Genomic DNA, 24636 nt, shown 5'->3' on the forward strand with positions numbered 1-24636 from the left:
GCTATGCTATGCGCTATGTTATGCGCTATACGCTATGTTATGCGATATGCGCTATGTTATGCGCTATGCTATGCGCTATGCGCTATGTTATGCGCTATGTTATGCGCTATGTTATGCGCTATGCGCTATGTTATGCGCTATGTTATGCGCTATGCTATGCGCTATGCTATGCGCTATGTTATGCGCTATGCGCTATGTTATGCGCTAAGTTATGCGCTATGCTATGCGCTATGTTATGCGCTATGCTATGCGCTATGCTATGCGCTATGTTATGCGCTATGCTATGCGCTATGCGCTATGTTATGCGCTATACGCTATGTTATGCGCTATACGCTATGTTATGCGATATGCGCTATGTTATGCGCTATGCTATGCGCTATGTTATGCGCTATGTTATGCGCTATGCGCTATGTTATGCGCTATGCTATGCGCTATGCGCTATGTTATGTGCTATGCTATGTGCTATGCGCTATGCTTTGTGCTATGCGCTATGTTATGCGCTATGCTATGTGCTATGCTTTGTGCTATGCGCTATGTTATGCGCTATGTTATGCGCTATGTTATGCGCTATGCGCTATGTTATGCGCTATGTGTTGCGCTATGTTATGCGCTAGACTATGCGCTATGCGCTATGTTATCCGCTATGTTATGCGCTATGTTATGCGCTATGTTATGCGCTATGCTATGTGCTATGCTATGCGATATGCGCTATGTTATGCGCTATGTTATGCACTATGTTATGCGCTATGCGCTATGTTATGCGCTATGCGCTATGTTATGCGCTATGTTATGCGCTATGTTATGCTGTGTTTTGCTATCCTATGCTTTGCTGTGTTTTGCTATCCTACGCTTTGCTGTGTTTTGCTATCCTACGCTTTGCTGTGTTTTGCTATCCTATGCTTTGCTGTGTTTTGCTATCCTATGCTTTGTTGTGTTTTGCTATCCTATGCTTTGCTATCCTATGCTTTGCTGGGTTTTGCTATCCTATGCTTTGATGTGTTTTGCTATCCTATGCTTTGCTGTGTAATGCTTTGCTGTGTTTTGTTATGCTATGTTTTGCTATGCTATGTTTTGTTTTGCTATCCTATGCTTTGTTTTGCTATGTTTTGTTATGTTCTGCTGTTTTGTTCTGCTGTTTTGTTGTGTTATGTTATGCTATTCTATGTTTTACTATGCTATGCTATTCTATGTTTTGCTATGCTATGTTTTGTTTTAAGTTATGTTATGCTATGTTTTGCTATGCTATCCTATGCTTTGTTTTGCTATGTTTTGTTATGTTCTGCTGTTTTGTTCTGCTGTTTTGTTGTGTTATGTTATGCTATTCTATGTTTTGCTGTGTTATGCTATGTTTTGTTATGTTCTGCTGTTTTGTTATGCTGTTTTGTTATGCTATGATTTGTTATGCTATGTTTTGTTATGCTATGTTTTGTTATGCTATGTTTTGTTATGCTATGATTTGTTATGCTATGTTTTGTTATGCTATGTTTTGTTATGCTATGTTTTGTTCTGCTATGATTTGTTCTGCTATGTTTTGTTCTGCTATGTTTTGTTCTGCTATGTTTTGTTGTGTTATGCTATGTTTTGTTGTTTTACTATGATATGCTATGTTTTCTATGCTATGTTTTGTTTTGCTATCCTATGCTATGTTTTGCTATGTTCTGCTGTTTTGTTCTGCTGTTTTGTTGTATTATGTTATGCTATGCTATGTTTTGTTTTGTTTCACTATGCTATGTTTTGTTTTGCTATTCTTTGTTATGTTATGCTATGGTTTGTTTTGTTTTACTATGCTATGTTTTGTTTTGCTATTCTTTGTTATGTTATGCTATGGTTTGTTTTGTTATGCTATTCTATGTTTTGCTGTGTTATGCTATGTTTTGTTATGCTATGTTTTGTTATGCTATGTTTTGTTATGCTATGATTTGTTATGCTATGTTTTGTTATGCTATGTTTTGTTCTGCTATGTTTTGTTCTGCTATGTTTTGTTGTGTTATGCTATGTTTTGTTGTTTTACTATGATATGCTTTGTTTTGCTATGCTATGGTGTTTTGTTGTGTTTTGTTATGCTATGCTTTGTTGTGTTTTGCTATGCTATGTTTTGTTGTGTTTTGCTATCCTATGCTTTGTTTTGCTGTGCTTTTGCTATCCTATGCTTTTGTTTGTTATGCTATGCTATGCTGTGTTTCGTTATGCTATGCTATGTTATGCTATGCTGGTAAGGGTATGTGAGGGTGTGTGTGTGAGGGTGAGTGAGGGGGGTGAGGGTGTTTGAGGGTGAGGGTGTGTGAGGGTGAGGGGGTGTGACGGTGAGAGGGTGAGGGGGTGTGAGGGTGAGGGGGTGTGAGGGTGAGGGGGTGTGAGGGTGAGGGGGTGTGAGGGTGAGGGGGTGTGAGGGTGAGGGGGTGTGAGGGTGAGGGTGTGATGGTGAGGGTGTGAGGGTGAGTGAGGGTGTGTGAGGGTGAGTGAGGGTGAGTGAGGGTGTGTGAGGGTGAGTGAGGGTGAGTGAGGGTGTGTGAGGGTGTGTGAGGGTGAGTGAGGGTGAGTGAGGGTGTGTGAGGGTGAGTGAGGGTGAGTGAGGGGTGTGAGGGTGAGAGTGTGTGAGGGTGAGTGTGTGAGGGTGAGAGTGTGTGAGGGTGAGGGGGTGTGAGGGTGAGGGGGTGTGAGGGTGAGGGGGTGTGAGGGTGAGGGGTGTGAGGGTGAGGGGTGTGAGGGGGTGTGAGGCAGTGTGAGGGTGAGGGGGTGTGAGGGTGAGGGGGTGAATGAGGGTGAGGGGGTGAATGAGGGTGAGGGGGTGTGAAGGTGAGGGGGTGTGGGGGTGTGAGGGTGAGAGGGTGAGAGGGTGTGTGAGGGTGTGTGAGGGTGAGTGAGGGTGTGTGAGGGTATGTGAGGGTGTGTGGGGGTGTGAGGGTGAGGAGGTGTGTGAGGGGTCAGGGGGTGTGAGGGCGAGTGAGGGTTAGTGAGGGTGAGTGTCTCCAATGCCTTCTTTGAAAATGTTCAGTGCTGCAAATAGAGCATGCCGCCCTAATTATCACAGCATGAGGCCCCAAAGTGATAATTATCACAGCATGCAGAGAGCCGCCCCACGCTGCTGGAGCACTCAACTGCACATTAATTATAGTTGAGTGCTCCAGCAGCCTGGGGCGCCTGTTGACATGCTGTGATAAGTGGGTCTCATGCTGTGATAATTGTTGCAGCGCCTGAGGAAGTGGAGACTCCTGCTGGGATAATTGGTCTTGTGGCTCAGGAAGTAGAGTTTCATGCTGGGATAATTGGTCTGGCAGCGCTTGCGGCGCCTGACGTCCAACAAAGTGCACAAGCTGCTCAACCTTGAAGCGCGTTCACAGACCTGGGTCGGCTCGTGCCCAGGTCTGTATCGGGCTCGTTCACAGCTGTTACTCCCTTGACAGGGAGGAAGGTGACTATAGTATCGCTGGCGGGAGCGCTTCGCGCTCCAACGCCAGCTCGACCTAAAAATGGGGAAACAGGTTCTATGCTACAATGGGCTAACACCTCATTTGTTGACATGTTTCAAAGTCATCCCCTTGACTTCTCCTCAGGACCTAAACAGATCCCTATGCACTCTAATTTTTAAAACAGAAAAGTGGTCTTTTACTCGGAGAACAGTGTGCATATAAATTGACATGCACTCAATTCTATACCCTAATCAGTACGCTTCTTTAAACTGGTCTGGAAGAGAAAAACATCATTAGGTTGCACTACATGAGTAACGTCTATTAAACACAACAACCCTGTGATGATACTCTGTAAGAGAAGTGATATATTTTATCGAGAGTAGGGATATATTTTTCTCTACATTCATCTCATCATGACTGTGTGTTGGTGCTGTGCTGCCCAATGCCAACAAACAAAAAACAGTGCTTTACATTACAACATATAACAAGAAACCCACTCTCTCTTGTTGATTAAAATGTGTCTAGAGATCAGATCACACCAGATAGGATCCCGGCCACCTATACCTAGTTTGATGTGGAATGTTCTCACATTAAATTACACATACCAAGAAGGCACCTACATCATTAATACCCTACTAGTGCCCCATGAGCCTTTTCGCGGGAGGGGAGGAGCGCCTATAGTCACACACTGTTGTAAAGAAAAACAAGCATTGGCATAGCCAAAAGGTCTAGCTTTTGGGACCTTATAAGTATTTAGTTATGTAGGACAATATCCTTGGTGCAACAACATCAACTGTTGCATGGCTAAACACTTCTAAGGTCCAAAAACGAGACATATTGGCTATGCCAATGCTTGTTATTTTAAAGCAAGGGGAGTGATAATTACCTTCTTCTCCAGTCAGGGGGGTGGGGGGGGACTACCACTTCTGAGACTGAGACGTTGATCAGGGTGCGAGCAGTGTGGCATGGTATACAATGCAGGTATGCTGGGTAAGTAGCAGTGTCAGTAGGTTTTAGAGAGGGATAAGCACAAACAGAATCTAATCTATTTAAGTTTTGGAACACGCTCTGAAAGAGATTAAAGATCATCAACAAACACCTGAATTCAGAATAGCAATAACCACTCAGCTGCTCGCAAAATCAGGACTCAACATACTCTCAAAGAACAAGTCATAATGGTTTATATAGGGTGCCTCCATCACACTCCCTTTGCATTCTGCTCCATGCGTAAGAAACTGCTCAGCACCTCTGTAGGACAGAATGTGGGTTTCACACACATCACAAAACAATAGTCACAGGTGAAACTTTCACCAATAGCCTTCTGCAGCCATGCACAACAATCGAAGCAGCTGCTTACTTGACACGCCAGAAAGGGCTCTGGGGTCTCAACAAGATGTAGGAAAGAACTACAGAAATGCTACATGCAATATGTAAAACTGTCTGCTGATCCACGTAGAGCTACTGCAAATAAGTGATACACACGCCTTAAACAGAATGGAGAACCTTAGAGTAGACTCCAGCTTGTAAGTTACTCTAACATGTGTGTAGCGCTTCTTACTAGAGATGCAACCCTGCCTATTGAGACGCTACAACAAAGCCAAAGCTGATGTAAAATCAGTGTGTAAACACGAGGCAGGATAGTCCCGGCAGACCTGATCTGCCCTTAAAATCTGTGTTCAATGGCACTGAATTGTGAACGTGCATCGAAATGTAGAAGGAGCGAAGGGGCCTCTGAGTGAAGAGCTCGCCCCCGACGTTCGGCGGCCGGCCACAGCACTAATTGCCGGTTTTATCCTCTGGCCCGCACGGGCGTCGCCTCGTGTGATCAATTGGCCAGGCTGCCTCTGGAACTTAATTCATGAGCCTGATGTGATCGGATTTAAATGCTAAATGGCACACTCTGAACATGCAGAGCAGGCCCCGGGGGATGGAATACATCATCTTTTCAATTGCTGGGGAAAACAAGCGTGCGCGGCTGCAGGGGGAGGGGAGAGAGGAGGGGGCCTGCGTGATTCACTTGCGGAAGCCGCGATAATTGATAACATATAGCGCTGCGCGCTCCCGCAAGTGAATCGCCACATGAGCACGCGTTGCCATTGAAGGCAATTGAACGCGTGCACGTTTTTGGCTGAAAAGTCAAAGCGACAGCTAAAGGTCTTTTTGCCTAAGCAGCGCATGCGTGCTGCATAGGCGAGACCTAAAAAAAAAGGCAAAAGAGACTTGGGATAAGGAACCAATATGGATATCATTTTTCTCTCCCACCCCCTCCCTGGCTCATCCTCTCCATTCTTATTTCTAATAAAATACTTTTAGATGCAATGGTAATTGGCAGTTGACATAGGTTCTGTTGTATTTATTTTTTTCAGTATTTACTGAGATGGAACCCTGAAGAAGGCTTTGCCGAAACGCGCATTGCTCCAACATACAGCCAGTTCTTTCTATATATACCATATTCCACCATGTATGAAAGGATTAATTAGAAGTTTTTCTGATGTGATTATATGTCCAGAATTTAAAAACTTGAATTAAAACATGTACTTGTAACATGTAATATGTCCTGATTGATGAAAAAAAATTATTGAAAGTATCAGCAATATTAATCTTGATTTGTAAAATATCTATAATCCTACATGAACAATTGTCACTTTATGGTAACTTTATGCATTTTTTAACAAAAGATAACGAAAAGCATAAAATATATTTTTCTATATAATACACATAAAAATCTGACAGTACTTGTGCATGTGTGTAACTTGACTTTTGCCTTTCTAGCACTAAGTTTCCATCGCCTCGCTTAGGCTTTGTTTTCCCAATTGTTATTTTCCCTGTACTAGGCACTTATCGTGTTCACAGGGGCCCTGCATGTTTTCCAGATGTATTGTAACTGGATCCAGTCTGTTTGCAGTGTGGTTGCAATTGCGTGCCTTGTTGTTCTCTAAGCCCTGTCTGTGCAACGATGCTGCAGTGTACCTGGTTCGAGGAACGGGAAAATGCAATATTACAATGCTCTGGGTGTGTATACAAAGTTCTATTGTAGTATGCCCACTACGCCTGAAACTCAGGCTCACCTCTTTACTCGTGTTCAGCAGATCTACTCACCTTTGGGTACTGGGGCTGTTGTTGGCCTCTTCGATGGGATGTTGCAGGCTGTCACAGGGCGGACTCTCATTCTCACGTGCCGGTGGTAGATCAGGGGTGGTGCTCTGGACGAGTGCTAGTTGAGGAGCAACAGGGACGGGAGGCGCGGGGCCACCTCTACATCCTGCAGGAGGTTTAACGTTGGGTTTGACACTGAGCCTGGACCTACGGAACATCTCCACTCGCAAACAAGAGGCACGCGGCACATCCAGCAACTGCCGAGCTATCCTCCTTTCACAGGCTGCCTCCTGCCACCGGAATCAACAAACCAGGTAGAGTCCATGACAGCCTGGGTCACATGGGCGAGCTGCGGCTCGCTTGTAATGACGTCATTAGACGGCGCACGCTTTCTACGTTCCAGAAGGTGGGAGGGGGGGTAAAGCAGTCCCTGGAAACCGATAACATTTCGAGTCACCGAGGAACGCTTGTATTCCGACTCAGCCACTACACTAAATATGTCTCGATGCGGACCAATGTTTACAAAGCAACTGCTGTTGTTGGGGGCCGGTTCAGCTTCTCCGGGTGTTTCGTGAGTGTGGCCTCGCCGAGCCTGGGCGCCGTGGGCGGAGCCTTCGCAGATTAGTCTCTAGAACTTTCTATTCGGCGCGTCCGGCTTCAGACGTTGTTTCGTTGCGGCGGCAGCGGACGTGCGGGGTTGCTTCTGCTACAGAGCGTCCGACCGAGAGCAACCATGGCCCGTGAGTATCTCTAAGAGCGGTGGATCTCGTTATGACAGAGTCGGCGGTTTCTCCTGGCCCATGCCACTTACTCAGTCCCAGCTCTGCTTCTCTCTACTTCCTTTTGGGTCGTTTGCATTGGAAGGTGACCGAGGGACCGTATTTATTTAATGCATTTTTTAAAGCGCGGACTTCTCCCGAAGGTGTCGGAGCACTGTACAGTAGAACCCATTACGTTACATGAGAGAACTGTTGCAGGAATAGAGCAAACAAAAATAGCATGAACAGACTGTATAAGCAAAAGTAAGAATAAATATGACACATTTTACAATGACTAAAGAACTTCCTGGCGAACAATAGCAGGCCATAGAATCAAAACAACGCAGGCAAAAGGAACACAATTTCAAACACAGCAAGCACAGGATGTATAAGCAAAAATATAAACATATGTGACAAATTGTTGTACTTCCTGCATTGTATTCCAATTGTAATAACATTAGTGCATTTTCTATCTCCATGATCTGGCATCCTATGACAGATCATGGAATGTTCATTGACTATTTATATGACGTCAGCTGTCATTGTCAACCACTTAACAGCTGGCGCCCTTAATTGCTTGTTTAATCTGTTCCGCTCCCTGCGGGTCCTTTTACTTTATTAAACTACATTCTTGTGACATTCACCTTGTGTTCTCTACTATGTCACACTACAATTGGCGACGAGGACGGGAGATCGTTTAAAGGACCTGCGGGTATTTTTTTGAAAATTCCTGTCGGACCAGGTTTGATTGATGAAACCTGTCATGACGTAAATGAGGTAAAGCGGACTTGCTGTATACTTCTCAGTGTGAGTTTAGCCACGCGCATGTGGTGTCGCTGGAAGCGCTTCATTAACTATTTCAATTGAAGGATTTAACGGCGTGAGTCAAGATTTGAGCGAGCGCTCATTGAACTTAACTTGAACTGCATTCGGAGTCATCGCGGCTGTGTGTGATCATTCTAAACAAGTCAAGCTTGTGTTTGAGAGTGTAATTGACGAAGCTGAAGCGAGCGCAGAGGAAACAATCGGCGTTATGTGATGAAAAGTGAACTTACTTGCTGACGCACAGGCCAGTCAGAAGCAGGCGTTCACTTGAGTTTAACAATCTCCTCAGCTATGACGCGTGAGGCATTCTGGGAGGCACTTCGTCAGTTTTGATTGGTTCTCTCAAGCAAATCGTCATATTACATGGCAGCGTGTGGCCATTTTGAAATTGCTTCTTACTAAAAACATCGGGAGTTATTGGAAACTCTTACAGAGCACTGACTTTGATGTTATTTTATTCAAGTTTGGAGTGAAATTAACTCTGGTGAAGTGATAATTCAAACAGATTATATTCTTTTCTTAATCTGAGCAATTAAATATTTTGGAACAAGTACTGTTGTGATTATTAATTTTTTGAGGATACAAATATTTTCATTGGCAATATTTACACAAGGAAACATGGCTGAGAGCAACAATATTTGTGCACCACCCCGTTTCTTAGAAGAGCCTGGCAAACCCACTATGAAGTGGAAGAAATGGAAAAGGGCTTTTGAAAACTATATAATATCCATTGATGGGAAAGCTTTTGACGCAGAGAGGAAATGTTCCTTATTGTTTGGCCTATTGGGGAAGGCTGGACAGGACGTTTTCGACAGTCTGCCTGAATTTGAAAACCCACCTGGAGTTTTTATACCCATGAATGAATATGATGAAGCCTTAAAAAGACTTGAAAAACAATTCGATGAGGAAAATAATATAATGGTGGCGAGACATAGGTTTGCTTTAAGGAAGCAACAGGAAGGGGAAACTGTTGATGAGTATACAGCTTGTCTGAGGATACTTGCTGTTGAATGTGAATATGATGAAATGACTGATATTTACATTAGAGATCAGATCGTTTTCTATTGTTTCTCAAAGAAAGTCCAGGAAAGGTTGCTGGCTTGCAAAAGACCTACGTTGCAGGAAGTTTTAGATATTGCTAGGGGTATAGAAAGGTCACTTGTATCTACAAGAGAATTATCTCATGCTGGGAATAACACTAATGTATTTTATTTACAGGACAAAAAGAAAAGTGATGGTAAGACTTTTGGAAAGAATGTGTGGGATAAGAAATTAGGAGGTAAGCATATGAGTTGTTTTAGATGTGGATCCAATGATCATCTAGCGGATTACAAAAATTGTCCCGCTATTGGAAAGAAATGCGTAAAATGCAAAAAATATGGCCATTATTCTACTTTATGTAAGTCCAAGTCATTTGGTAACAACATGAATATTAACATGGTGGGAAGTTTTGATGAGGAAATGTGTTCGAATATCATTCTTTATGTTGAAATGATAGATGGTAAAATTGTAGGTCCCATTGGGGATGTTAAAATAGGAAATGTTGAGCTCAAGTTTACTGCTGACTCAGGTGCACCTATAACAACAATTTCTGATGTTCTATATGAGGAGAAATGGAAAAATGTACCACTCACTGATTCTGATATTAACCCCAAGGCGTTTGGTGAGAAGGAGATTAACATGCTAGGTTACTTCAATGACACAGTGACTTTCAGGGGTAGGTCCATTGATACCAAAATATATGTAGCTGAAAAGGGGAGGATATTGGTAGGGTGGAGAGATCTAGCCCAGTTAGGTGTCATATTAATACCAGGAGCCAAGGATCCAGTTATTTTAAGAGATGATTGGGTTGATAATATAACTGTTGAGAGTGATTATTCTGATTTGAAAAGCATTTTGGGTAAACATGTTGATGTATTCAAAAACAGTATTGGGTGTGTCAAAGGTTTTACTCATGATATAAAATTGAAAGAGGGTGCCATGCCATGCAAACATAAGGTGAGAACTGTACCTTTGTCAATCAAAAAGGAGCTTAAAGATGTTCTAGAGAAACTGACCAAGGAAGGTGTGATTGAAGAAGCGGAAGAATCCGAATGGATTTCTGCAATTGTCGTTTCCAAGAAGAGGAAAACGGGAGACATCAGGTTGTGTGTGGACCTGAGATCTTTAAATAGGAACATTTTAGTGAATTGTCACCCACTACCTAAGATTCAGGACATCCTCCAATCGGTGTCCGGTTCCAAATTTTTTTCATTAATTGACTTAAGAGCTGCCTACCATCAGGTTTGTCTATCTGAGAAGTCTAAGGAGCTGACTACTTTTATTACACCCTACGGAGCTTTCAGGTATGTGAGGTTACCTTTTGGGTTAGCATCCTCTTCAGGAGTGTTTCAAAAACTTATGGACTTGCTGTTTGGTGGAATGAAAGGTGTTGAAGCCTTTCAGGACGATATTCTTTTGCATTCGGGAACTGAAAAGGAGCATTTGCAACTAATCGACAAGGTTTTGGGTGTCCTTAAAAAGAGAGGCATGACTGTGTCAAAAGACAAATGTAAATTCCTGACAAGTGAAATTGAATACTTGGGGCATGTGTTGTCTGCAGACGGAATTCATCCTAAGGATGACCTTGTTCAGGCCATAAGGGATGCTCCGGAACCAAGCAATAAAGATGCTCTTAAAAGTTTTCTGGGACTCAGTGAATATTATTCCAGGTTTTTGCAGAACTATTCTGAAAAAGTTGAACCACTCAGGATGCTTTTGAGAAAAAATGCTGTGTTCAAATGGTCGACTGAGCAGGAAGTAGCTTTCAAAAGAGTGAAGGAGGAAATAGCTACTGCACCTGCACTGAAACCCTATGATCCACAATTAATGAATATAGTGACTGTAGATGCTAGTAATGAAGGGATCGGTGCTGTATTTTGTCAAAGATCTGGAAATGAGGAAAATACTATTGCTTTTATTTCAAGGAGACTGAATGAAACGGAAAAAAACTATAGTACCATTGAGCGTGAGACTTTGGCATGCGTATGGGCTGTGCACAAGCTCAAAGACTATCTATGGGGTAAAAGTTTCACTCTTGTGACGGACCATAAACCTCTAGTTTATATGCTGAATGGAACGGGACGTGGCAACGGAAATGCTAGCTCAAGACTACTGAGATTGATGTCTAAATTACAGGAGTTCAATTATGTGATTGAACACATCAAAGGAGGAAAAAACTGCAGAGCTGATTGTTTGTCACGATTGCCAATTCAAAATTTAAAGGAAGAGTCAATGGATGATACCGAGTGTGTGGTAGCTCTGATAGATGCTACTATCATGTGTCAAGGATCCATATCGGAGGAGGATTGGCAGGAAAAATTAGCTAAGGACACGATTTTAACCAAGGTGCAAGAGTATGTGCGCAGTGCTTGGCCTCCCATTAGGAACTTACCTAGTGAACTAAGGAGCTACCAACAAGTGAGTGATGAGTTGACGATGGAAAGTGGTTATTTGAAAAGAGGCGAAGTCTTTGTGCCGCCTTATGAACTTCGACAAAAAATCATAAGTCTTGCTCACAATGGGCATCCTGGCGTCACTGCCACCAGAAACATTCTCAGATTGCATTACTGGTGGCCTGGGGTAGACAATGAGATAAGGAGCTATGTGGACAAGTGTGAACAGTGTTTGAAGTCTGATAAGCACTGGAGAATGGAGAAAAATGTGTTGCAGGAGGTGGTTATTCCCAATGGTCCGTGGGCTAAAGTCGCAATCGATTTTGCCGGACCTTTTCATGTACTGCCAAATGTCAGTAAGTACCTGATTGTGTTGACGGATTACTATTCCAAATGGGTTTGTTACAAATTCGTGCACACTGTCACAACTGACATTGTCATAAATTTTTTAAAGAAAATTTTTGATAGGGAAGGACAACCAAAGATTCTGGTGTCAGACAATGGTTCGCAATTAATTTCAAGTACAATGACAGATTTTCTTAAAGTGTCAGGCATTGCTCAAGAGAAAACTCCTTTGTATAGCCCCAAGAGTAATGGCTTGGTTGAGAGACTGAACAGGTTCTTTAAAGAGGGAATTCAAATGGCAATCGCCAACAAAATGGATGTGAAAGAATTCATAAGAATGAAGGTCAATACCTACAATAATACTCCGAAAGATGCCACCAAACACACTCCTTTCTTTCTGATGAGAGGGAGATCGTGTAACAATATATTGACGCCTAAGATTGGCGGATGGAGCAGTGTTGCAACTGAATCTAAAGTGATAAATGATGAGGAGTTAGGTGTGAGAGAAAACATTGAAAGAAAACAAAGGTCTACAAATGCATATGCCGACATGGTTAATAGGGCGAAGGTGAAAAGTATAAAAACTGGTGATTGGGTTTTAGTGAAAAGACCAGGTATGGTGAGTAAGGGAGAGTCCAAGTATAGTAAACCCAAGAGAGTAGACAAAGCTACTAATGGTGCAGTTTTAGTGGAAGGAGAAGGATGGCGAAGTAAAGACCATGTGGTGAAACTTAAACCAGGACAAGAGTGCATTATAATGAGAGGTGAGGAAAACCATGAAAGTAGCGTCGATGATAGTGTTCTTGAATGGGATGACATGCAAAATAATTCTATGACAGAACATATCAACGACAGTTACAGAGATTCTTCAGAGTTTATAGTAAATTCAAGAAGAACCTCTATGGATGAAGATGACTCTGTTACAATACATGGTGGCGATAACATGTGTACTGGAAATGTTGAAACTGATGTATATAGTGAGCCTGCTCATGGTTCTGTTCAGACAACTGTAGAAGAAAATTATTCTAGAGGGGGAAGAGTCATAAATCTTCCTGGAAGATTCAAAGACTATGTAATGGAGTGATTCTCAATATATAAAGGTCGTTATTCACATGGGAAAAAGGGAGATGTTGTACTTCCTGCATTGTATTCCAATTGTAATAACATTAGTGCATTTTCTATCTCCATGATCTGGCATCCTATGACAGATCATGGAATGTTCATTGACTATTTATATGACGTCAGCTGTCATTGTCAACCACTTAACAGCTGGCGCCCTTAATTGCTTGTTTAATCTGTTCCGCTCCCTGCGGGTCCTTTTACTTTATTAAACTACATTCTTGTGACATTCACCTTGTGTTCTCTACTATGTCACACTACACAAATTTACATTGACTAAAGAACTTCCTGGCAGGGTCTGAGAAGGAGGAACAGTTTGTACTTTTGGTCGGTGGCTGTATAACTTACAAATAAGGTTCACTTTGATAGCTTGTAGGTGAACGAGGTGCACGGCCTCCTTGTACGTTTCTTGCGAACTACTACATTAGGACCACGCATTGTAGTTATTGTGGTGTTTTAGCAGGTGTAGAAAGTATTGTTGCTTTTATATGTGTATGTTACGGCGTTGTGATCGATTGCACGTTACTGCTGGTAGTGTCTTTAACAGAGAGCAGGTCAAAAAAAGCTTCTCTGTTTACCTAATAGGTTTTTACCATATTGAATCGCACTTACACGTATCTCAGTTATCGCCAAGGATCCCCGTTTATTCGTTGCATTTTCTTCTACTTCTCAAAAGAGCATCACCGGGGTCTCTAGATGGGAGAGGGAGCAGGTGTGGCTCATATGTCTACATGTGTATGTCTCACGTCTACATGAGCCCCCTCGCGCCCATCGCACGCCAACACAACCTGAACATCATCTCCTACGCCGATGACACCCAGCTGATCCTCTCCCTGTCCAACGACCCCGCCGCTTCCAGAGCCAACCTTCACGAAGGGATGAAAGATGTAGCCGAGTGGATGACGACCAGCCGCCTGAAACTGAACTCAGACAAGACGGAAGTCCTCATCCTGGGCTCCTCGCCCTCCGCCTGGGACGACTCCTGGTGGCCCCCCGCCCTGGGCACCGCACCCAAACCGACAGACCACGCACGCAACCTGGGCTTCATCCTGGACTCCTCCCTCTCCATGACCAGACAAGTCAACGCCGTCTCCTCGTCATGCTTCAACATCCTGTGCATGCTACGGAAGATCTTCCGGTGGATCCCCACCGAGACCAGGAAGACGGTCACCCAGGCCCTCGTCACCAGCCGACTGGACTACGGCAACGCCCTCTACGCCGGAACCACCGCCAAGCTCCAGAAGAGACTCCAGCGGATCCAGAACGCCTCAGCCAGACTCATCCTCGACATCCCCCGACGCAGCCACATCTCCGGACATCTGAGAGACCTGCACTGGCTCCCTGTCAACAAGAGAATCACCTTCCGTCTCCTCACCCACGCACACAAAGCCCTACACGATCTAGGCCCGAGCTACCTCAACAACCGCATCAACTTCTACGCTCCCAAACGCCACCTCCGATCAGCCAGTCACGCCCTCGCCGCCGTCCCCCGCATCCGAAGAACGACAACAGGAGGAAGGTCCTTCTCCCACCTGGCCGCCAAGACCTGGAACTCCCTCCCGACCGACCTGCGCCTGACCCAAGACCACCTCTCCTTCAGGAAGAAGCTCAAGACCTGGCTGTTCGAGCAGTAGCAGCACCCCCCTCCCCCCTAGCGCCTTGAGACCCTCCGGGTAAGTAGTGCGCTCTATAAATGTCCTTGATTGATTGATTGATTGATATGCTTCCACATTTAACAGGGGTAGTTGTTGACCCAACCACCACAGCTGTTCGACTTGGCGATATAGAAAACAAGCATTTGCAATGCAATAGGTCTCGCATTTACGCGAGTTTGAGCTGTTCACCTTGCACATACCAATGGAGCAGGCCTTCAGACGGAGAATAGTTCTATTTTGTGTTGTGAATCCCCCTAGCATACTATCACACAAATTAAAGCCCCGATTCTTTGGTTGCGATAAGAATTTCCAAGAATGGGGTGATTCTTTATTGTTAAATAGATGCAGTTGAATCTTAGCAGAAAAAATCCTTCTTGATTAATATATAATTGCGGGGAGTCACAGATAAACGACTGGCAGGAAGAATGAGGATATTTGCTCATGAGACCTTACCTGCTTTACGCTACGGGGAATCCCAGCAATTATATATTAGTCACGAAGGATTTTTTCTTATAACATTCAACTGCATCTATTTATCAATAAAGAATTGCTCCATTCTTGGAAATTCTTACCTCGACCGAAGAACCGAGGCTTTAATCAGCGTTGGTGATAGCACGCTACGGGGGATCCACAACACTAAATATAACTATTCTCCATTGAAGGCCTGCACCATTGGTATTGATACCACGTCATATTTTAACCCTGATGAAGTCATTTTCCTGACAAAACGCGTTAGCCTGGCTAATGCATGTATTCATTCTTTTAATTGTGAAAATAAAAGCAACATAACTGAATTCAAAAACTATAAAGACTCCCGTGTACATGTTTCATTAATGCCATGATTTAAAATATTATATTGTATTTGACTTTTGAATTGCTTTAGATATTAGTGTGCTCCATGATAGTATCTTTGTTTAATCACACGTGTGTATGTATGATTGTTTGTGTGTGTATATCTATCTCCTACTGGCGGTCGCCTGCAGGTAGTTATGGTTAGGACCTAGTTTCTGTAGGAAAAGCGATTTTTGTTTTGCCAATAACTGGCGCAGTTTGACGAATCTTACTGACATTTTATAAAACTAATTAGCTGTTCACTTCAGCTGCTGTCTTGAAAGTTTCGGGGTGATTTGTCAAGTGGTGGGGGGCTTATAAGCTTGTGTTCCCCATGTTAATTCCCATAGTACCTTTAGACACAGCTGCAGACCAAATTGCTGAGCGGAATCACACCAAATAAGGCAGAAAGGTAGTTGTTGGTCCAGGGAAGGGCCTTTTTAGGTCTCGCAGACCTAGCGCTGGAGCTCACATGTGCTCCTTGCTCTGCGAGACTTATTGTCAACGGTACAGGGCTTTGACAGCTGACCACATGCTTGTGGTTTTGTTTAGTGACAGGCTATTGGCTTTTGCGTGCGTCTTTCTAAGACAGCATGCAATTGGGCAAAGGCGGGCGCATGTCCCGCCTTTGCTCCACCCACGGCCTATTGCTTGCGGTTACCCGCACAGGCCACATCTGTTTTCATTTATCGTGCACAGATGGCAGTCACTCAACAATACATTCACTGTGACACCTAATTACTTGCTTATACAGTCCGTTATGCACCTGCTGAATCATCCATACCGGCACTCATACACCCAGTGATTCACCAATACACCTTGGTGTATATTTATATTTAAATCTCCTAAACGTTTAAAAAAACACTATCACTGGATGTCATCAACGGTGTCACTGACCATGCCATGAGTGATGTAATATGTGAAGTTATAAGCAATACATTGCGGGGGCACAAGTTATAGTTCGCTCGGCTAACTACTGAATTTCACTGGTTTTGTAAGAGTTAAAAATGAGCATAACTAGAACCAGGGGTGGGGAATTCCTATCTCCCGACGCCCGAGACATCTAGATTGATTAGGAGGGCAAGAGGTTTTAATTTGCATTTTGTTCAAAGGACAAGTAGACAGTTTTATAGTAATACGATACACAGCTGTTCAACCCTGTAGGTCACAGTCAGTAAATAAGTTGCTCTGAGCAGTTTATTGGCAGTGAAAGGGTCAATGCAAAAGCTGGGGCCTGCACTTTAATTTCCCCAGAGCAGAACAACAAAATGATAAAGCAGAGCTCAAAGTTTGAGCCAGCTCGATAAGCTCCTGTGGCTTCCAGGCCCTCCCCTGGTCCTTTTTATTTTCTTCAAGCATGAGACACACATCGAGCTTCTGCAGCTCCAGTGCACTCGCAGCAATGGCATGTAAGAGGCTGCTTTTTGTGCCTCTTGGCCCCTTGCTCCGACTTGAACTGTATGACCCCTGCCTTGTATTCTGTGCTCCACTCCTGGGCCTCATAGGGCTCCAATATCCCTGCTCATCTTCAACTCAATTTGATTTCCCTTCTCATCCACCCCCTCCTTGGCACTTTGCGGTTCCTGTACACCTTATGTTACACCCGGTGCCTGAACCTGCTAACTCCACCCTCCGCTGCACTCTGACATCCCTGACCCATTCCGCTTGGCCTCTCATATCTTACTTCATCGAGGGCTTAAATTAAACCTCATTAGTTTTCCCATGGGCTTTCATGCAGGCTTAAGGCAACCCCAATTCTGTCCTTGCACTAGGCCTCTCATCTCACTTTGTGCCTGCATGAGGGGCATTGTGAACACACCACTGTAGCAACTACAGTAGCTGTAGAGTTTTTGATGGGCCTCTTCAGTCTGCAGGTCCGCAGACAAAGGCCCATAATGGACTTGAAAGGGTGGGTGGGAGAGTGAGTGAATGGGTGGATGTACAGATGCATGGATGAATACATGCAAGAGTGGATGATAGATGCATACATTAATGAGTGAAAGGGTGAATGGATAGATGCATGGATGAATAAGTGAACGGGTGGATATATAAATGCATGGATGAATACGTGCAAGAGTGGATGATAGATGCATACATTAATGAGTGAAAGGGTGAATGGATAGATGCATGTATGAATAAGTGAACGGGTGGATATATAAATGCATGGATGAATACGTGCAAGAGTGGATGCTAGATGCATAAATTAATGAGTGAAAGGGTGAATGGATAGATGCATGTATGAATAAGTGAACGGGTAGATATATAAATGCATGGATGAATACGTGCAAGAGTGGATGATAGATGCATACATTAATGAGTGAAAGGGTGAATGGATAGATGCATGGATGAATGAGTGAAAGGCTGGATGGATGAATCAGTGGAGTGAAAGGGTAGATACATGGATGAATGTGTGGATGGATGTTTGAAAGAATGGTAGGGTAAGTGCAAGGGTGAATGAAGGGATGGGTGAGTAGATGGATAGGTTGAAAGTGGATTGAGTGAAAGGATGGACTGCTTATTGAAAGGAGAGTAGATGAATAGATGGCTGAGTGGGTGGGGATAGATGGCTGAGTGGGCGGGGATGGGTGGGTGGTTGGCTGGAAGTGTTGATTGATGGATGGGTGGACAGTTGAGTGTAAAGGTGGATGGAGGGATTAGTGAAAGGGTGGATGGATAAATGAGCAAAATGGAAGATGGACGGGTGAAAGGGTGGATGGACGAGCGATAGCATAAATCGGGGAAGTGAAAGGGTAGATGGATAGATGAGTGATAAGGAGGATGGATGGATGCGTGAAAGGATAGATGAATAGGAGCGAAGAGGAGGATGTGTGGAGTGAAAGGATGGATGGATGAGCAAAAGGATGGATGAGTGAAAGGAAGGCGGGATGGATCAGTTGGATCGATAGGTTTGGAGATGGCAGGATAGGTTTGAACAGGGGCTTCGTGAACGCCCCACTTTAGCAGCTACAGTAGTGGTGGAGCTCTTGATGGGCCTCTTCTGTCTGAAGATCGGCAGACAAAGATTCGTCATTAATGTGAAAGGATGAATGGATGTGTGGGTGAAAGGATGAGTGAGTGAAAGTGTGGCTGGCTAGATGGATGAATGAGTGGCCGGGATGCTTGAGTGACGGGGATGGTGGATGGGTTACAGGGTGTAAGGGTTAGAGAGCGAAAGGATGGCTGAGTGTAAAGGATAAATGGATGGATGAGTGGAAGGATGGCTTGATGGATGGGTCGAAGGGAGGGTGGATGGATGAGTGAAAGGGAGGGTGGATGGATGAGTGAAAGGGAGGGTGTATGGAGGAGCAAAAGGATGGATGGATGGTTGAAATGGATAGGTTTGGAGATGGATGAGCGGATGGACTGACGGACAAACAGATCGGTGAAAGGCTAATGGATAAAAGAATGAATGGGTGCCAATGTAAAGGTGAAATGCTAGATATCAGTGGGTGAAAGGATGAATGGATAGATGCTTAGATGGAAGAGACAAGAGAGCTATTCTGGTAAGGATTTCAATTACTATTTTCACTTGCTTGGCGTCATAAGAACTTTGGATCAACGTGGTGGGTATTTTAATTTTTTGGTTACTCACTTGGCCTACACTATGCTTCTTTCTCTACCTTGGGATTATCAGGTAGGCGTGGTGCTGTATGCCAGCGCGTTCTTACTAGACCGCTAGTATTTGGTCTCATAAAGGCCATATTGCCATAGAAATTCCTGGCACTGCTGTGACACACAATGAAGCCAGCTCACAGATAGGAAGAGATAGCCTTTTAATAAAAACACACGGTCTTGGTTAACTCGGATTTGATTAGGGGCTCAAATGTTAAAGTCACAAAATTATGATTATGTCTTTGTATTAATGCAGATTTACGTTTTTCATGAATTCACATGCATTTCCTTAAGTAGGCCAGGGAACCGTAGTCCTAGAAAATATTTGTGAATTGCATCCTAGCATGAGCAAATAGGAATATGCCCCAGCGGAAATCTGTTGACTGTTTACAAGTTCACTTTTTCTCCAGCCACATTTTTCCCAGCCATGGAAGAAACTTTACTTCTGCCATTGTCAGGGGTAAATTTCCGACCTTTCTCAGTATGGGAAAAGATTAGAGAAGAGCTGGTGAAAAACTCCAAAATTCAAATCCTTCTACAGTAATAGCCTGACATAACCAGAGAGGCTATTATCGGAGCTCTTCTATAAAGAGATTGCAGCCATTATTTGACGGCGTACTACATAGCACCAAAGGGACAAGTGGATTTTGTTACAGGACATGTAGATTTATGAAGCTACTTGTCCCATGGACAAGTACATATTTCATAAAATTCCACACCCATGTAGAACGTTCCTGTAACCTTTGTTTTTTTTCAGTGAATGTGTGTGTGTGTGTGTGTGTGTGTGTATATATATATATATATATATATATATATATATATATATATATATATATATATTCACTCCGATACCATCGTAATATTTACCGATGAAAAACGAGACACCCAGGGCTGCAATCCTCAAGGAGTTTATTAGGCAAGTGAAAAAAGTTCAGCGACGCGTTTCGCCATTACGGCTTTGTCACGCTCGTCTAGTAGCATTCAATCACGTTATTTAAACACCACCCTAGTGCACATAGTAAATATTCGTGAAATGGCGGCGGCCATTTTGTAACATGCAAACAACCAATATTTCAATGCAATTTTAGATTCAATCAACTTTAGCATGTCGCTAGGTCATAAGTCCTTATACTTAATCAAAGTAAATCTTGCGGGAACATATATATTGTATTGTCTTGTCGTTCACCACCCTAATCTATCTTACGCGATTCTTAGTTTGCAGGGTGTCATTTAAAGCTAGTAATTTAAGCATAATATTGTATTTGCGGTTTAACGTGTACAGATCCTAATATCCTGTAACAAGCTCCTGACAAATATTACAAAACCGGCAAGGGACTCCGCCCCTACACACGTCATGGTTTGTTTACTTCCTCATGCGCAAATGTCATATGATACAGGCTAGGAGCACAATCATATTTTACCGATCTGCCACTTATGCACAGTAATGCCCCAGTGGGCCCGCAAAAAAGAAATACATAATTAAGACAACCCAACCAAATGTAGTCTGAGCATATTGTGAGCATTTTTCTCCCCGTCTGCAGGCGATGATTACCCTTATGTCCAACGAGAATATTATTGTCATATTCTCCTACATATAACGCCCCAGTGGGCACTATTTTACAGATAAATCATCTCAATCAATGTCCTCATAAGTCCGATTCAAATTCACTGAAGAAAAGGGTAGTTTAAAGTCTCACTGTGAAATCAATGTTCAAAGTTCAATATATTGACCCATAAGTTCAGAAGTGCATATTGGTTGGATCAAATCCATACTGGTCCGCCGCCACGTGAAGTGTCAATTCCTAAAAATAAAATACATAATATTAAAATCAAGGAAGCTGCGGAAAGTTGTCAGAACTCATTCATACAGGTGGACTCCTAATTCTTCAGTCACATTCAATCCCTTAGGAATTAAACATTCAAAATCCACAATGTACTTGGACTCAAGTTTTCTGAGTGATAATTCTTGGTTGCCACCCCTTGGCCCCAACTCAACACTGTCAATCACAACCAATTGCACCAATTGTTCATTTTGCATGTGCATTTCAAAAAAGTGTCTGGCCACCGGATAAAGTTTGTTATTGTTATGAATAGCTCGTAGGTGTTCCAGTACTCTTTTTTTCGCCGTATGTTTGGTACTGCCCACATACCATTTGTTACATGGGCAGATCAGGATGTATACACTGTAAGTGGTATTACATGTTAAATGTTTCCGAATCGTAAATATCCTTTTGCTATTTGGTACCGTCAGTGTTTTAACATCTTTACTGAATTTGCTAAGGAGGCGCTGGAAGAATTTCTTAAGAAACTAAACGTAAGAATGGAAAAATTAGAAGAAGAAATTACCGCCAAAAAACAGAGGAAGTTTTTAAGGGACTACAGAGACTATCAGGCGGGTAGAACACTAACCTTCCACAAGAAATATGACCATTTATTTGATAAGAAAACAGGAGCAGCTATAACAACAGTAGGCCATACCCGAACCAATCAAGATATAACAGAAAGCGATATCTCCGATGGGAACATCTCGGATGCTTCAACTGTGGAAACCGTTCAGGAAGCCATTGAGGGCCCCTCAAAAAACCCCAATTTTTTACTCCAGTTTCAGATGATCAGCAAGACACGAAACGACACATATCAGACCGGAAGCCCAGCAAGAGGTCGAGGTCGCGGGCACAGAGGCGGAACCGGCGGAACAAACAAGCCAAAAAGAGGTGGCGCAAACGGCAACAAAGCTTCCATGGGAATGATGACGAGGAGCGCAAAGAATCAAAAATGAATATGACAGTTGTCAACCTCTCACATAGGCCAGTGAGTAAAGAAGAAGAGAAAACACTGGCCTTAGGATTATCGTTTTGCCCCTCGAACAACATGAACTTCGCTGAAACTAGGATTGATCTATTCCTGTTTTCACGAAAACTGAAAATTAAGAAATGGTTTGCGACCAAACCGAAGACACAAAAAACTGTGAGTACTTCTACAACTATTAGCAATCTTGACGTGAATGATGCTGCGTTTATTAATGTATTAAGCTCTGATCCCACCAATGTTACAGACCTGGATGTATTGGGGACAGATTTGGGAATCAATCCAGGATCCCATTTCAAACCTAAATCGATCTTCCTACCTAATGTACAATGTGATGCAATCGATGTTTTTGAAAGAGGAGTTGGGAAAGATCTAATCAAAATGAGATACCAAAAAATCGCACAATCCAAAAAAAACTTAACTCCAGACCAAATTGTGGCCCTTGAACAATTGAAGAGTGATAACACTATTGTTATTAGAGAAAGTGACAAGGGAGGCAACGTGGTCATATTGGATAAAATAAAATATCTAGAGGAAGGCTATCGCCAATTGAATGATGAGAAGTGTTACTGTAAGAGCAACAAGGAGGAATTATTGAGCTCTATTACCAAATATAGGGAATTACTCTTTGATTGGAAGGATAAAGGTTTAATTGAACAAGAGGAATATCAATACCTCTATTGTGCACATCCGAGAACACCAGTACTTTATCTACTTCCAAAGCTGCACAAAGACCCCAAAAATCCCCCGGGTCGTCCTATTGTGTCTTCAATAGGCTCACTGATGGAATGTACCTCGAAATATATTGACTATTTTTTGAGGCCGTACGTAATGGCTCTTCCTTCTTATATTAAGGATACAACCCACTTCCTCACAGCTATAAATGACATTTTTTGGGAAGAAGACTTCATGCTTGCTACACTGGATGTTAGCAGCCTATACACTAGCATAGTACACCGGGATGGATTAGATGCTGTAAGACACTTTTTTAGAACTAGATCTGCCTCCTTTTTTCAACATTCAGCAATGTTGGTGGAGATGATCGAATTTTGTCTTGCCAACAATTTCTTTTATTTTGATGAAGTCTTGTATCGTCAGTCACAGGGCACGGCCATGGGGACCTGCTTCGCTCCCAGCTATGCTAATCTTTTCATGGGCTGGTGGGAGGAGCAGGTCGTCAGGGAAATGGCAGAATTCGATCAAGTGGCCCTGTGGCTGCGATACATAGACGACATCTTTTTTATTTGGCGTGGGGACACTGTCTCATTACAATCATTCATTGATAAATTGAATGTGAATGAATTGAACCTGGCACTTACTGGTAATTACAGTACCACAGAGGTGGAATTTCTGGATGTACGGGTGGCGGTGAAGAACAACTTACTGAACACCAAATTATACCGCAAAAAAACAGCAGGTAACAGCATCTTGAATGCGACGAGCTGCCATCCACGCAGTCTAATTAATAGTATACCCTATGGGGAACTACTGCGTGCCAAACGCAACTGCAGTGACACTGACACATACCAGGAGGAAGAAAACACCATGTGTGAAAGATTTCGCAAAAGAGGGTACAGCTCTAAAGTAATCAATGCTGCCAGAGACAGAGTAGCCATTAAGAAAAGAGAAGAGTTACTGATCCCACGGACCAATAAAGAAGAGACTGAGAAAATCAGATTTATTACCACATATTCTGAACAATCGTATAATGTGCGTAAGATTCTCCAAAAACACTGGCATGTTCTACAAACGGATGATCACTTGAAGAAATATCTCTCTGACAACCCACAAATCACTTTTAGAAAAGGCAAATCGCTCAGAGATGAACTTAGTCATAACAATGTGACTTCGAAAAATGTTTTGAATAATATGGATGTGGGGTTCAAGTGTTGTAGAAAGTGCAAGGCTTGCAAATTCAGTAAAGATGTTAAAACACTGACGGTACCAAATAGCAAAAGGATATTTACGATTCGGAAACATTTAACATGTAATACCACTTACAGTGTATACATCCTGATCTGCCCATGTAACAAATGGTATGTGGGCAGTACCAAACATACGGCGAAAAAAAGAGTACTGGAACACCTACGAGCTATTCATAACAATAACAAACTTTATCCGGTGGCCAGACACTTTTTTGAAATGCACATGCAAAATGAACAATTGGTGCAATTGGTTGTGATTGACAGTGTTGAGTTGGGGCCAAGGGGTGGCAACCAAGAATTATCACTCAGAAAACTTGAGTCCAAGTACATTGTGGATTTTGAATGTTTAATTCCTAAGGGATTGAATGTGACTGAAGAATTAGGAGTCCACCTGTATGAATGAGTTCTGACAACTTTCCGCAGCTTCCTTGATTTTAATATTATGTATTTTATTTTTAGGAATTGACACTTCACGTGGCGGCGGACCAGTATGGATTTGATCCAACCAATATGCACTTCTGAACTTATGGGTCAATATATTGAACTTTGAACATTGATTTCACAGTGAGACTTTAAACTACCCTTTTCTTCAGTGAATTTGAATCGGACTTATGAGGACATTGATTGAGATGATTTATCTGTAAAATAGTGCCCACTGGGGCGTTATATGTAGGAGAATATGACAATAATATTCTCGTTGGACATAAGGGTAATCATCGCCTGCAGACGGGGAGAAAAATGCTCACAATATGCTCAGACTACATTTGGTTGGGTTGTCTTAATTATGTATTTCTTTTTTGCGGGCCCACTGGGGCATT

General features: G+C 43.0%; 2 protein-coding genes across 5 annotated transcripts in view; one reads left to right on the forward strand and one right to left on the reverse strand.

Moving 5' to 3' along the window:
* Positions 1–6873, reverse strand: part of BDP1 (BDP1 general transcription factor IIIB subunit) — a 1449812-nt gene extending 1442939 nt beyond the window's left edge. For 2 of the 3 annotated variants that reach the window (XM_078675286.1, XM_078675285.1), the window contains exon 1: positions 6510–6873. In XM_078675286.1, coding sequence (XP_078531412.1) covers positions 6510–6724 — 215 coding nt within the window. In that variant the 5' untranslated portion in view covers positions 6725–6873. The remainder of the gene's footprint in view (positions 1–6509) is intronic. The other variant, XM_078675287.1, reaches the window with a different exon arrangement.
* An 88-nt stretch (positions 6874–6961) lies between these two features.
* SERF1B (small EDRK-rich factor 1B) overlaps positions 6962–24636 on the forward strand; it is a 73376-nt gene continuing 55701 nt past the window's right edge. The window contains exon 1 of one of the 2 annotated variants that reach the window (XM_078675288.1): positions 6962–7246. In XM_078675288.1, the coding sequence (XP_078531414.1) occupies positions 7240–7246 (7 nt within the window). In that variant the 5' untranslated portion in view covers positions 6962–7239. The remainder of the gene's footprint in view (positions 7247–24636) is intronic. The other variant, XR_013607057.1, reaches the window with a different exon arrangement.

This window comes from Lissotriton helveticus, chromosome 2_1 (genome assembly GCF_964261635.1).
Source record: "Lissotriton helveticus chromosome 2_1, aLisHel1.1, whole genome shotgun sequence".
NCBI lineage: Eukaryota > Metazoa > Chordata > Amphibia > Caudata > Salamandridae > Lissotriton > Lissotriton helveticus.